Genomic DNA, 13,946 nt, shown 5'->3' on the forward strand with positions numbered 1-13,946 from the left:
AACTACCATACAATCCTGCCATCCCACTACTAGGTATTTATCCAGAGGAAAGGAAATCATTATATCAAAGGGGTACCTGCATCCTCATGTTTATCACGGAACTATTCACAGTAGCCAAGATATGGAATCAACCTTAGTATCCATCAGCAGAGGAATGCGCAAAGCAAATGTGGTGTATGTACACAAGGGAATACTATTCAGCCATAAAAAACAAATTCTGTCATTTGCAGCAACGTCGATGGAACTGGAGGTCATCATATTAAGTGAGATAAGCCAGGCACAGAAAGACAAATATCACATGTTGTCACTCATATTGTAGGAGCTAAAAAAAAAATGGATCTCGTGAAGAGAATAGAATTATAGGTACCAGAGGCTGAGAAGGGTGTGTGGGTGGCAGAAGGAGGGGATGAAGAGAGGGTTGTTAATGGGTACAAACACACAGTTAGGTAGAAGAAATAACTCGTGTTTGATAGCACAGTAGGGTGGCTATAGTTAACAACAATATGTTGTATATTTCGAAAGAACTAGAAGATAAGATTTGAAATGTTCCTACCACAAAGAAACGATAAACGTTCAAGGTGATGGATATCCTAAATGCCCCGATTTGATCATTACACATTGTAAGCATGTACGAAAATACCACATGTACCCCATAAATGTGTACAAATATTATCCATAAAAAGCAAAACCATACTGAAAGTGGGGGGGAAAAAAAAAGACTGTATCTGCACCAGATCCATGGTTGGGGTTGCCTGTAGGGCAGTAGGACCAATGCAGATAGGGCAGGATGTTAACAATTTCCACCGGTGATTTCATTCTCTTGCACTTTTCCAAAAATAAAAGTAGAAAAGAGAGACGCGCGTTCGCTGACGGGGCAAGGATTGCGTTTAGCCAGGCTGTGAGGGTGGACCCGCCAGGCCCAGGGAGGCAGGAGCCCGGAGGGTCACAGGCCCTGCTTCCGTCTCGTGGCCATGGGGAGGCCACTCCGTGTGCTGAACCTCAGTCCCCTCAGCTGCGCACAGTGACAAGGGCGGCTCTGCGTCCCCTCTCCACGCTCGCCACCTTGCCTTTCCCTTCTTTTCCTGCCGGGAGATCTCGCTCCATTTCTGGCTGAAAACCTAGAGCATATTCACCCTTTAAGACCCAGCGCGGCAGCCATGTCCTTGTAGAAGTTTTTCTGGAGGACCCTGGGTCGTCTAGACCTCCGGAAGCACCGCCGTCTAACGCCCGAGTGTCTGTGCGCGCGGGGGGCGCGGGTGCGCGCGGGAAGGCGGGAACCGGGTGCGCGCGGGAAGGCGGGAACCGGGTGCGCGCGGGAAGGCGGGAACCGGGTGCGCGCGGGAAGGCGGGAACCCGGTGCGCGCGGGAAGGCGGGAACCCGGCGCGCGCTGCGGAGCTCTCTCCCCACAGATCCTGACGGGAGAGGACTGGAACGCAGTGATGTATCACGGCATCGAATCGCAAGGGGGCGTCAGCAAAGGCATGTTCTCCTCCTTTTACTTCATCGTCCTGACGCTGTTTGGAAACTGTATCCTTCTGTGGGGCCGGGCACGAGGGTGGTTGGCGCTCGGCACTATTTTGCCCGCGACCGCCTCTCGGCTGTCCCGGGAGCACGGGGGGCGCACGTCGGCCGTGAACGCGAGAGGGGCGTTCTCAGACTTACGCCCCCGCGGTGAACGCTCCGGACGCGGCCGGAACACGGACGTCTGGAGGCCACGGGGCCCAGGCTGGGGGAAGCGTGGGCTGCACGTGGGGTGTCCGGAGGCGGGTCGGGTGGGTCAGTCAGCGGCTCAGGGAGGACCTGGGAGCCTCACGGGAAGATGGAGGCTTTGAACGCTGAGGGCGGCCATTTTCTTTTCCACTTTGACTTAGTGGAGTGATTAAGTTTCGGCACTGGGCTTAAAAAAGAAAACCTTGCCCTGCTGAAAACATAAACCTTGCGGAAAAATGTGACGAAAAGTTTTCCGTGGAGGACGACAGCTGGGCTGTTTCAGGACCTCGTGTCAGACGGCGGGTGCGTGGGGTCGGGGCAAGCCCAGCAGCAGGTGGGAAGCTCTTCGTCAGGCAGACGCCGTGAGGGGCAAAGGGTTGGGGCCAAGAAAAATCCAGAAGGAAAAGCTGCGGGGTTCACAGTGCAGAGTGGGGCAAAGCCGTGAGAGGCCAGGTGTGAGTGCGGTCCCACTGCAGCGGAGGTGGGACGCTGAGGCACAGCAGGGCTGTCTCTGGTTCTCAAACTCACCTGGGCATCAGAGTCCCGCAGATCCAGCAGGGCTGGGCTAGGGCCTGGGAATGTGCATCCACCAGGCTGCCGGGGGGCCGGCGCTGCTGGTCTGGGGACCCCACTTTGAGAACCACTGTGTTAGAACGTGCTGTGGAGCCCTGAAGAAGGTCTGAGCCACAGATGAATGTCTGTGAGTTGTGATGTCACAGTCGACCCACCCTGTCTGCGTCCCCTCCCATCTTCTCACACACGGCTCACCTCCACACACCTGGCCACTTGACCCTGTCTGTCCTTGTCCCCGCCTCGCTGGCTCTTGTGCCAAGGGCTGAGCTTCTGCACCGCAGACTCTGTTTCTCTCTGTTCCTGTCTCCCTGTCTCCTCTTCCCTTGCTCTGCTCCGTCTCTCCTAGCATCGCCCCAGCTGGGACTCCCACCCCTCAGCTTCGTGCGTAGCCGTGGGATGGTCCTTCAGGTGACCGCTTGGGTCCTGGACCCTGGGGGGAGCCGGCCTCTCCGGAGGCTGAGTCTGAGCCTAGGCAGGGGGAGCCAGGGAGCTTCAGGGAGCCGCGTGCGCCGCGGAGGTGGGTGGGCCCAGGGCTGGCGTGGAAGGGATCAAGGAAATGCCACCGTGGTGGTCAGAGGGGGCAGAGGCTGCAGTGTTGGCCTCAGGTGGGGACGGCTGGTGTCTAGAAGGAAGGGCCACTGCCGAGACAGAGCAATGGCTGCTGCTCACCACAGCCGAGTGTGACGCTGACACCCAGGCCAGGCATGTTGGCTGTACGGTGTACCCCTCCCTGTCCAATCAGAGTTGCTGCTACTGTACCTACATGTCCCTTTGTCTGGGTCTCAAGGGGCATGTCCCTTAGTCCCACTCTCTGGGCACGGAGAGGCCTCTGAGGGTGTCCGTGGCTGGGTTAGTGCCTGGAGGTGTTGCGTGGGGTCAGCCCGGCCTCAGCCTCTGTCCCGTGGGCTCTGCTGGAGCTCTGAGCAGACTGGCCCGTGAGGCAGTGCCCGGCGACACGGCGACAGTGCCCAGAGCGCCAGAGAGGGGGCGTCTGCCAGCTAGAGAGAGGCCTGACCCACAGGGTCATTTCTGTTGGCCTCATAAAGAGCCATCTGCCATTTGGGCTGGCGTCGGCCAGAGCCACCGGGAGAGTGGCCACAGCCTGGGCAGGATGAGTCCCCAGGGCTGTAGCGAAATGTGCTCAGTGACGTGGGGGACAGGGTTCTGAGCGGGGCAGCACTCTGCCCCGGGGGACGCCTGGCAGTGTCGGAGTCATCGCTGGTTGTCAGGGCTGAGGGGAGGGGCTGCTGGGTGCGCAGAGTCTGGCAGGCGCAGCGCCGAGTCAGCAGAGCGCCGGACCGTGTCGCAGAGGACAGGTCTGGAGAAGGGCAGCTTGGCAGCCGGAGGAGCTTGGGGGACGGCGGCTCCTGAGAGGAACGTCAGCAAGACGGCTGGCTGGAGACCGCTGGCCGGAGATGCCCAGCCGTCGTCCTCCCCACAAGAGAGGACCACGGTGATGAATAAGCAGCTAAGATTTGACTGGAGAGGGCCAGAGAGAGCCCTGGAGCGCAGCGGGGCGCGGATGCGCCTGTGGTGACTGGGGGCCAGGAGGGCAGCGCGGAGGCACCCGTCCTCCCCAGCTCCGCCCCCCCACCTGGCCCGGGTCTGCCTGAAGACAGGAGGGACTCCCGTTGCAGGGCAAAGGCGAGCAGAGCATCCCCACCACCCCACTGCCACTACAGACACCTGCAGTCCCCACGAGCCCTGCGCCCCGCGTGGAGAGCTGTTGGGAATTCACGCGGCTTCTGTGCCCAGGATGAGGGGCACCAGGTGTGCCCTCCCCACCCCTGTCCCTCCACCGTGGGCCGGCTGCTGCAGCACTGCGCCCTCTTGAGACCAGAGCTACCTCTGAGCACACCCTGCTCCGGGCCCAGTAGCCACCGCACCTCCATGGCGCTGGGGCTCCGTCGTCATCATGCCAAGCACATGTGGGTGGCTGAGCACCACAGCCCCAGCTGCACGGAGCTCGGGCTGGGATCAGCTGACGCCCCGCTCCTGCACAGCAGGAAAACCAGCCCCCACTGCCGTACTTCCAGCCAGAGGAGTAGCATGCCCAGGGCGAACCCAGGGTGAGCAGGCCAGACCATGTGTGCCCTCCCCAAGCAGGGGGGCCCCTGAGCCTCTGAGCAGCTGACAGGCCCCAGATACACTTAGGACCTGAGCAGCAGCCCCACAGCAGCTACAGACATATGCCTGACCTGCCCAATGGCCCGGAGCCCCCCTGTAAGGGCCTGAGAAACAGTCCCACCGGCTGCTCCTGGCAAGTACACCGTCAGCCAACCGAGTAGCCCTGTGCCCATGTCCTGGGCCTGAGAAAACAGCCCTGTGGGCCCTGCCCTACAGAAAAGCCCCCAGGACAGCCAAGCATCCTGGGCATGAGAAGCAGCTTCATGGGCCTCCTCCCGCAGATGGGACCCCCCAGCCAGTGGAGCAGCTGTGTGCATGTTTGCTGAGCTGGAAAAACAGCCCTGTGGGCCACCCAAGCAGACGTGCACCTAGGCCAGCTGAGAAGCCATATGATCATGTACTGGGCCCTGCTCTGATACCAAAAACCAGGTGTGGACACAACAGAAAAAAGAAAACCACAGGCCAATGCAGGTGAACACAGATGCAAAGATCCTCAACAAAATACTGGCAACCCAAATCCAACACTACGTCAAAAACAATACACAGTGATCAAGTGGGATTTTTCCCAGGAATACGAGGACGGTTCAGCACACACAAATGAACAAACACCATACGTCACACCAATAGGATGAGGGACAAAAACCATATCATCATCTCAATAGATGCAGAAAAAGCTTTTGATAAAATTCAACATCTCTTCATGATAAAAACTCTTAATGAATTAGGAAGAAGGAAAGTATCTCAACATAGTAAAGTCATATATGACAGACCCACAGCTAACATCTGACTCAGTGGGGAAAAGCCCTCTAAGAACTGGAACAAGACAAGGACGCCCACTCTCACCACTCCTCTTCAGCATGTTCTGGAGTGCTCGCCAGAGCAAGTAAGAAAGAGAAAGAAAGAAAGAAAGAGCATCCAGATTGGCAAGGAGGAAGTCAGCTTGTCCCTGTTTGTGGATAACGTGGTCTTACATGCAGAAAAAAACCCAAGGACTACCAAAGTACTCTTAGAACTTGTAAAAAATTTCAGTAAATTTGCAGGATGTAAAATTAATATGTAAAAATCAGTAACATTTCTGTACACAAACAATGAACTAGCTGAAAAAGAAATAAAGGCAACCCCATATACAAAAGCTACAAAAATATAAAGTACCTAGGAATGAATTTAACCAAGGAGTTGAAAACCCTCTTTAAGGACACCACAAAACACTGGTGAGAGAATTGAAGAGGACTCACACTGGGAAGACACCCGTGATCACGGTCACGGTTAACATTCTCGAAATGACAACACTGCCCAGAGCAATCTACAGATTCAGTACACTCAAAATACCGATGACATTCTTCACATAGAAACAGAAATAAAATTCTAAAATTCGCGTGAAACCACAAGAGACCCTGAATAGCCAAAGTAATCCTGAGCAAAGAGAACAGAGCTGGGGCATGGCACCGTCAGACCGTGTCGTAACCGGAGCAGCATGGTGCTGGCGTGAGAACAGGCACACGACCAATGAAACAGAACAAAGAACCCAGGAGTCCGCATGTCTGCAGCCAACCAATTTTGACAAAGGTGCCGAGAAAACTGGGAAAAGACAGCCTCTTCAGCAAATGGTGCTGGGGAAACTGGACATCCACATGCAGCTCTCACCCTGTATAAAAATAAAATGGATCAAAGACCTAAATGTAAGACCCAAAATGAAAAAGCACGAGAAGAAAACAGGGGAAAACCTCAGGACATTGGGAAAAGACTTTACGAATAAGACCCCAAACGCACAGGCAGCAAAAGCAAAAATAAACAAATGGGATCACATCAAACTAAAAAGCTTCTGCATGGCAAAGGGAAAAACCAACAGCGAAAAGACAACCTACAGAATGCGAGAAGATATTTGGAAACTACTCATCTGACGGGGTTAATATCTAGAATCTGCAGAAAACCCCAGAAGCCCTAAAGCTTTATTCATCATTCCTTCAAATGGCTAATGGCATAGAAAGAGTTAAAAATGACTGACTCAGAAGCTTCAATAAACGTCAGCTCATTACTCGCAACAGCTGCTATTTATTGCCATACTGATAAAGAAAGACGCTCACGGGAATCCTTCGTTGTCAGCCATTTTAAATAAATTGTGTTCTCTTCCTTCAGATTAAAATCTGGAAAATAAAGCTTTGGCCGCAAGATCTAAAAACCGTGCACCTCCTTGAACATTGTAAATCAGGTGGGCTTAAAAGGTCACTGGAGCAACACTGTTTTTCCTTCTGTTGGCGTTGCCGTTGGTGTCGTCGAGGCCCCGCAGAAGTGGCTGCTGGAAAACGCTCCCCGGCATCACAGATGGAACCTGTCAATCATTGATCAAGTCGAGCTCAGCAAACACAAAATTCAAAGCAAAAGAGTTTCGATCGTAAACCTCACAGCACTGTAGCGTCCGTCTCCATCAACGTTCATGCGATTGCCTGTAGGAAACCGTCTTTTCTTAAGCCATTTTGGTTTGGGCTCGTACATTCTTACAATCTCCTACAAAAAAGTTTCCCCAGGGGGATTGATTTCTTCATTTCCCATGCGACGATTCATTGGTCGTGCCTTCTTTTCTCCTCAAAGTGCATAAACCAGTGAAATCAAGGGGAAGGAGGCTGGGCGGAAAAGGCTACAGCATCACCTTTCCAAAAATTGCAGATTCTATCCGTTGCAGTTCTGTTCTTTACAAAATGTGGTCACTTTCTCGATCGCCTCTTAAATTTATACCTCTTCTGTTTATCCTGAAAATAAGTCTCGGTAGCTTGCCTGGTAAAATAAAAGTGAGACTCCAGCTTCAGATAAAGTCCGTTACGGGGTGGCCGGGGGCACAGGGCCCTGAGCGGCCAGCAGGGCTCAGCAGGAATCTCAACAGTCAAACTCCTCCTCCCTAGGGTAACCCACCTCTGCATCACCCTCCTGAAGGACAGAGCCCGTGCAACTTTAAAAAACCACTTCACATTGTTCAGGGTGCAAAACCCTTTTCTGTTTTGCACAGAGGAGGAAAGGCAGGTGCGCCAGCTGCTTGCCCATTGCTGCGACTCACTGAACTCAGAGCCAGGCAGCCCAGTGCTCAGGAGAGCGGCTGCAGGCGGAGGTCGGCTGAGACGACCTGCCAGGGTGGGGACCACTCAGCATGGATTGTTTAGTGCAGCCACAATTTCAGAAAGTGTCATTCTTTTTCAACAAAAACAAATTATTAAACGTGAAAAAGAAGTAGCTTGAAGCAATAGAAGAGTTCCTTTTGCAAGGGAAACACAGCGACTCAGCTCAGTGACGGAACAAAGGCTGGTCCCAGGGGATTCGAGGAAGAGGCCGCTCGCCCAGGCCCGCGTCTGCACGGGGACCAACCTTGTAGCTTCGGCATTCTCCTTTCTAGAGGGGCTGTGGCCCCACCTCACACTGGCTCCCGGGGGTCCGTCTGAGGTGAGGGTGCCGTGCCGGCCACTCAAGAGTGTGCTGCCCACTGTCCTCATGGCTCTGGCATTGCCCTGCTGCTCTAGAAGGGAGCATGTCAAGGGAGAGGCACCCTCGACGTCACGTGGGAAGGGGAACGAAGGGAGAAGGCAACACTGGGCAGGTGTCTGTGAGCCGGGCCTGGGGCCTGGGCTGTGCTGGTGACAGGTGGGTTTTTGTGTTCACATCTGTCCCAGGTGGTCTAGGCTCACAGGGCCCACAGGTGGGGGAGCCCCACCTGGAGCCCGTGCAGGCAGGTGCTTGTCGGGAGGCCAGAAACGGGGGGGACAGACGCAGACTGTACCCCCTCTTCAGGCTGCACGGCCCTGAAGTCAGCTCCAAAGAGCTAGATGGAGGAAGCGTCCACGTGGGCTGGGGGAGGTTGGGAGGCGTGAGGCCGAGGGAAGGAGGAGCGGGCAGAGAGGCTGGTGCCCAGCAGGGCCCTGGCTACAGGGCTGGGTTGTGTCTGGCCATGACAGGGGCCGGGGGCCGGGGGAGCCAAGAACAGGAGGCTGGAGCTGGTGGGGATCTGGGAGGGTGGGGGCCCCTGTTTTTCACAGGGGTGGGCTGGTGCAACGGTGGGACGGTGTGAGGGGCAGAAGGTTCCCTTCCTTAGCTGGAGCCAACCAGACACTCTGCTCAATGTCTTCCTGGCCATTGCCGTGGACAACCTTGCCAACGCCCAGGAGCTGACCAAGGTAGGCAGGGACACCACCTGCACCCGTGTGCAGGGCGGGGCTGGGGGTCAGGCCATGTGACTCTGGATGAGGCCGCAGAGTCCTGAGGGAGGGCAGGTCCTGACTGCTGTCCAGGAGTGTCCCCTCGAGGCCCGCACAGGCAGACCTGGGGGGTGTGGGGCGGAGCTCAGGAAGCATCAGAGACGTCGAGCAGGAGGCGGACAGACACGTGAGCGGCTCCCAGAGAAGTCACCGCCCAGCCGGCATGGCCTGAACCGGCAGGGCGGGGTGCTGGGAGCAGGAGGGGCGGGCTGGAGGCATGAGGGGGCTCCTAGGGAGTGCCCTGCTCTGAGGACCCGGAAGTGCAGAGAGGGGACCCCCCTGGTGCTGCCCTCAATGCTGGGCCTGGCTGGTGGCCTCTCTTGGCACGTCTGTGCCACAGCAGGGCAGCTGCTGCTTCAGGCAGCGCCCAGTGGGTGCCGTTCAGTATTCACGCCTCATCCCCGAGCCTGGCGGGGAACGTGATTGCTCACGTTTCCCTCTGTGGTTTCCCTCCAGATGACCAGCCCCCACCTGGTCGCCCCTGCCCCTCGTACCCCCAGCCCTGGACACTGGGGCTGGGCCTCCCTGTGTCTTAGCCTCAAGCTTGCGCTTCAGCTCGAGCCCTGGCTCCCAGCATGGGGGGCGCGACCATCTGGGTTGGCATATACTCATTGCAGACGTCCTGTGTGCACACTCTGTGTGTTGGGCATGTACCTGCGTGTGTACCTTTCTGTGTGCATGCCACATGTGTGTGCTCTTCCGCTAGTGCACCGTCCTGGACAGCCGTCTGCGTGTGCTTGCCTCTGTGCACATATGTGTCTGACATGGTTCTGTCACTCCAGCCCAGTGCTTCCCGAGTCTCTCAATACCTTCCCTGTTCTGGGGCTGAGAGAGGCAGGTGCCTTGGGCTGGTGTGCCACGGTGCCTCTGCGTATGTGTTGTGCGGGTGCCTCTGCTCCACCCCCAGCCCTGGGAGGAGGGCACAGCCACCTGCCCTGTGTCTGCCACCCCCTGCGCCTCCCCGTGCTTCTGCTCAGGCCTGCTCCCGCGACACTGTGGGTCTAGACTTCTCCCTGGCTCTGGCCCGTGGCTTCTGCCCATTTCTGTCGTCAGCCTGGGCCGGGACCTAGATGCGCCATGCAGGCATGGTCGGAGAATGGCCCAAGCCCTGGTGGGGCTGCCTGGGCTGAGGGCACCCATCCGTCCAGAGCTGTCCCGGGACAGGGCTATGCTGGAGCACGGAGGCTCCCACTGTCTTCTCAAGCTCTGCTGTGAGTGAGGACACGCTGAGAGGGTGATGTCCTGGGGCCCTGTGTCCCTGTACACATAACCACCCTAATTTAGGGGTTTCCCTGCTTTGAGGACTGGGGCCTGCCTGTGTCTGCCTGGGGGTGTTTTCTAGGCTGGTCACGAGCCCCGGAGGGCAGGACTTGGCTTTTTCCTTCCTTCATACGCCCACTAACATAGCGTTGCTTATTTTTTGAAGTAGGAATAAATTCAAGTCGAATTGTTTGTAGGTCTTTCAGGGCACTTTAGAACAGTCTTTGGAGTGACTGGTGACGTTGCTTCTCCAGAGGGCTGTGAACCAGGATGGAGCCCAGATCGTTAGGGAAGGGCCTGGGCGTGGCTGTTCTGTGGTGGGTCTCCCTGAAGTTGGAAGGTCTCTCTGTGGTGAGAAGTTTAGAGGCAGCGAACAGGGGATTTAATTTTTGCCATTATTGTGCCCCAAAAAGCAGATTCAAGGACATTTTGGGGAATGTTGGGAATGCTAGCTTCCAGAGGAGCCACGTGGGCCTGGGCTAGGTGGCCTCGGAAGTCCAGAGGGATGACATGGAGGTCGTAGCTTCCTCTCCGGGGCCTACGGGCTCAGCTCTAAGCTATTAATCTAGAAGTGAGGAGCAGAGCACGTTGGTTTTGTTCAGTGACGTGGGGTCAGGGCCAGAGGGTCTGTCTATCTGTCCACTCCCCTTCCCAGGCAGGGGGCAGAGGCAGGACAGGGTGTCTGCTCACATGCCCAGCCCCAGTGGCAAAAGCCAGGTGGAGCACAGGGCCAGGCTCTGCAAGTGGCTGTCCTGGTGTCGGGGAGACAGAGAAGAGCTTCCCACAGTCACAGCTGGCGACAGGTAGACAGACGTGACCAGTAAGTCCAGGTGGGAAAGTTCAAAGGTAGCACGTGGTCCCACAGGACACGATCCTGGTGATGGCTCTTACGGGTATTGCTGGGCCGGGACCCAGCCCCAGGGGCAGAGCTCTGCCCCTTGCCCCTGCTCATGGCTCTTCAGGAGAGATTCAAGTGTGACAGGTGCTCCTGGGAGGGCAGGTGGGACAAAAGGAGGGACATATTTGCATTTGGCAGGTTCGAGGTGCCATGGTAGAAGCAAGAAGAAACATCTGGGCGGCGGGCGGGACCCTGGGCTAGAGGAGGAGTCAGGCTAGAGTGCAAGCACAGACAGGGGGCTCGTCCGCACCCTGGGAGATAGGACTGAGGCAAGAACCCGGGGGGCTATTACCTCGAAGGCCCTTGGGGTGCCAGAGAGAGACTGTGCGGAAGGGGACTCAGTGTAGGGTCACAGGTGGGCCGTGTTAGCACGGCTGGCTGCCCGGCCCCGCGGTACGGAGGGCAAGAGGGACACACAGCTCCAGGAGGAGGAGCCGATGGCCTGAGAGTGGCTGCAGCACCCTGCAGGGCGCCTGGACGTGTCTCTTTGTTCAAACAGGATGAAGAGGAGATGGAAGAAGCAGCCAATCAAAAGCTTGCTCTGCAAAAGGCCAAAGAAGTGGCCGAAGTCAGCCCTATGTCTGCTGCGAACATCTCCATCGCTGCGTAAGGCTCTTGGGAGCGGACTGTGGGGCGGCAGTGGGCTCAGCAGGGCTCCCCGTCTAGAGGTGACGAGAACGCAGTGGGAGCTGCGGTGGGAGGGAACGGCCCCAGAGCAGAGGGTTCCCCAGAGGAGCCGCCGGGGCCTCTTCCCACCTGGGCAGGGCAGGGCGTGGCCAGGCACAGCCCCCCTGTGGGGGTGGGATGGTCTCAGCCGCGGCGTTTCCTCCCAGGATGCTCCAGGGCCCCCTTCCAGGAAACACCTGAGAATCAGTCAGGGCTGGGAGTCAATATATTGATTTATACACAGTTTTCCAGAAATGTATTTTATGAGCCAAGAGATTCTAGGTGGTATCTCAGCCTGAGATTTCGTGCAGTTTCCAGAAATGTCTCTGCAAAGGTTTGGTACTGGGACAGAGCTCAGGGAAGTTCCTGTGGGGAAAACTGATCGTCCCGCAGTTTGGCCGAACCTCAGGCACGTGGCAGAAGCACGTCTGGAGGTATTCAGGGCTTCAGAGTTTGGGCAAAGTGCCCAGACCAGGGCCAGAGCCCGCAGTGGGCTGTGTGGAGGCCTGGCCCTGGAAGGGAGGCAGGAAAGTCTGGCCTATGTCCTGGTCACAGGGTGGGCCACAGGAGAACAGAGACGCTCCATGGCAGCTTGCTCTCTGGGCCGGGCTGGGTCTAGCCCTGGAACCGCCGGCTCCATCTGGCTGCACACCCGCCCCGCAGCACCTCCCGTGTCCCACACTGGTCAGTGGGCCCCTGCTGTGTAGCTGGCCCTGACCCTGGCTGTGGCATCGTGACCACAGACAGGTAACATGGGTGCCTGCACTGCTGAGTAAGCACGTTGGCAGGTGGGTGAGTGTGCACACTGGGCACGTGTGAGTGTGTGTGCTGTATGTGTAAGTGCACGTGTGTGTGTGCACATCCATAGTGGCCCTATTCCTGCCTGGAGGTCACCAGGGAAATGGCATTTGTAGAGGACCCGTCTCTTGGCCAAGCAGAAAGCCCTGCCTTTGGGGGAGAAGCAGCTGGAAGAGGTTGCAGCCCCCTGCAACTCAGACGGGGATGGGAGGGGCCCGCAGCAGAGCCAGGCACACGGCAGTCGTCACTCAGACAGCCACTGGGGGGTTCAGTGCTCAGGTGTCTAGTTGTTTTGAGGTTTCATTGTCTGGCCAATTCATTTATTTGGTCAGTTAGATGTTTAGTTGATCTGACGTGGTTACTTGGTCCTGGGGTCGCGGTGGTCTGCTGCAGAGAGGATGGCGGATGAGCGCTTATCCCTCGGCCCCTGCTACCTGCCAGGGCTGCCTCCTCCTGGGGCGTTTGCGGGAGGGTGTCCGCTCCCCTCTGGGCTGAGACCTTGGAGAAGAGGATGTCGGGGCTCTGGGCACAGCCATGGAAAGTTCGTTAAGCTGCCGGAAAAGTAAGTCTGGACACTCTTCCTCCTCTGCCACCCGTCCCTGTTTGGAGACACAGCTATGTGGGACCAAGGCTGCAGGCTGGCACTCTCACACGCGGGGTACATGTGACACAAGCTGCTGGCCGGGCACTGTGCTGATTCCTAAGTGGGAAAAGTGATTTTTTCCTAAGGGGCCCATCGGTGGGTCCAGAGCTGGGTGTCACCTGTGTCACAGCCCTCACGCTCAGGAGGGGGCCGCCGGCCCCAGCCAGCCTGGGGTGTGTCCAGGCGTTAGCCCCGTGTTCCCCGTCCCGGGTCAGCTGTGGGTCCCCCGGGCTCTGCCTGGGACGCAGCTTTGGGCCTTCGTCTTCTGTGGTGTGTCTCAGAGCAGCTGTCAGCACGACAGTTGGGCTGATTTGACCACGGGGGACCCTGCAGGATCCTCCTTCTGGGGAGCGAGGAGGACCATGCCCTGGGCGGGGCGCAGCTCTGGGTGGGCGGGCGGCGGGTGCAGGTGTGGCAGCTGCTGTTCGCCTGTGTTATGCGGAGTCCTCCAAGGGCCGAGAGCCGCCTGCTGTCGGTTGCTCCCACTCCCGTTTCCCGTTCTGGTGGGACGGTGGGACGGGCAGCGCCTGCTCCTCCTTGCGCTTGTTTCTACGTCTCTGCGCTGCTGGGCTGCAGCGACAGCAACGCCCTGAAGTGCCCCTCGCTCTGCGCCTGCCGCCACAGCTGTGCCACGTGGGCTGTGGGAGGGGCGCGCTGCGGGGTGTTCTTAGCGGCGCCTTAGGTGCCGAGAGGACCCCTGGTGCCCTTGTGTTTGAGAGGCTCTCAGTGATGCTCTGTATCTGGACACAGTGACGCCGGAGTCCAGCCTCAGAGGTCGCTGAGGTCGGGTGGGGCTGTGTCTTTGGCCTCAGGTGACAGCTGCTTCGGACTCCTGGGAGGGAGGGGACGCTAAGCTCCATGTCACTTCCTGATTCCCTCTGTGGTGTCACCGTTCATCCTCACTCGGCTATCTGAACACTGACAGACACATACTGACGCCCTCACGCACAAACTCACACCCTCACACACAGACTCACACCCTCACACACAGGCTCACACCCAGACACCCTTACACCCTCACACATGGACTCA

At 57.5% G+C, this 13,946-nt stretch overlaps 1 protein-coding gene across 1 annotated transcript in view; it reads left to right on the top strand.

Annotated features, from left to right (window-relative positions):
* CACNA1B (calcium channel, voltage-dependent, N type, alpha 1B subunit) overlaps window positions 1-13,596 on the top strand; it is a 110,269-nt gene extending 96,673 nt beyond the window's left edge. Inside the window, exons 22-25 of the mRNA XM_012654741.1 lie at window positions 1,411-1,538; window positions 8,487-8,568; window positions 11,307-11,413; window positions 13,248-13,596. Coding sequence (XP_012510195.1) covers window positions 1,411-1,538; window positions 8,487-8,568; window positions 11,307-11,413; window positions 13,248-13,596 — 666 coding nt within the window. The remainder of the gene's footprint in view (window positions 1-1,410; window positions 1,539-8,486; window positions 8,569-11,306; window positions 11,414-13,247) is intronic.
* Window positions 13,597-13,946: the final 350 nt, after the last annotated feature.

The sequence above is a fragment of the Propithecus coquereli genome, unplaced genomic scaffold (assembly GCF_000956105.1).
Source record: "Propithecus coquereli isolate 6110/MARCELLA unplaced genomic scaffold, Pcoq_1.0 Scaffold449, whole genome shotgun sequence".
NCBI lineage: Eukaryota > Metazoa > Chordata > Mammalia > Primates > Indriidae > Propithecus > Propithecus coquereli.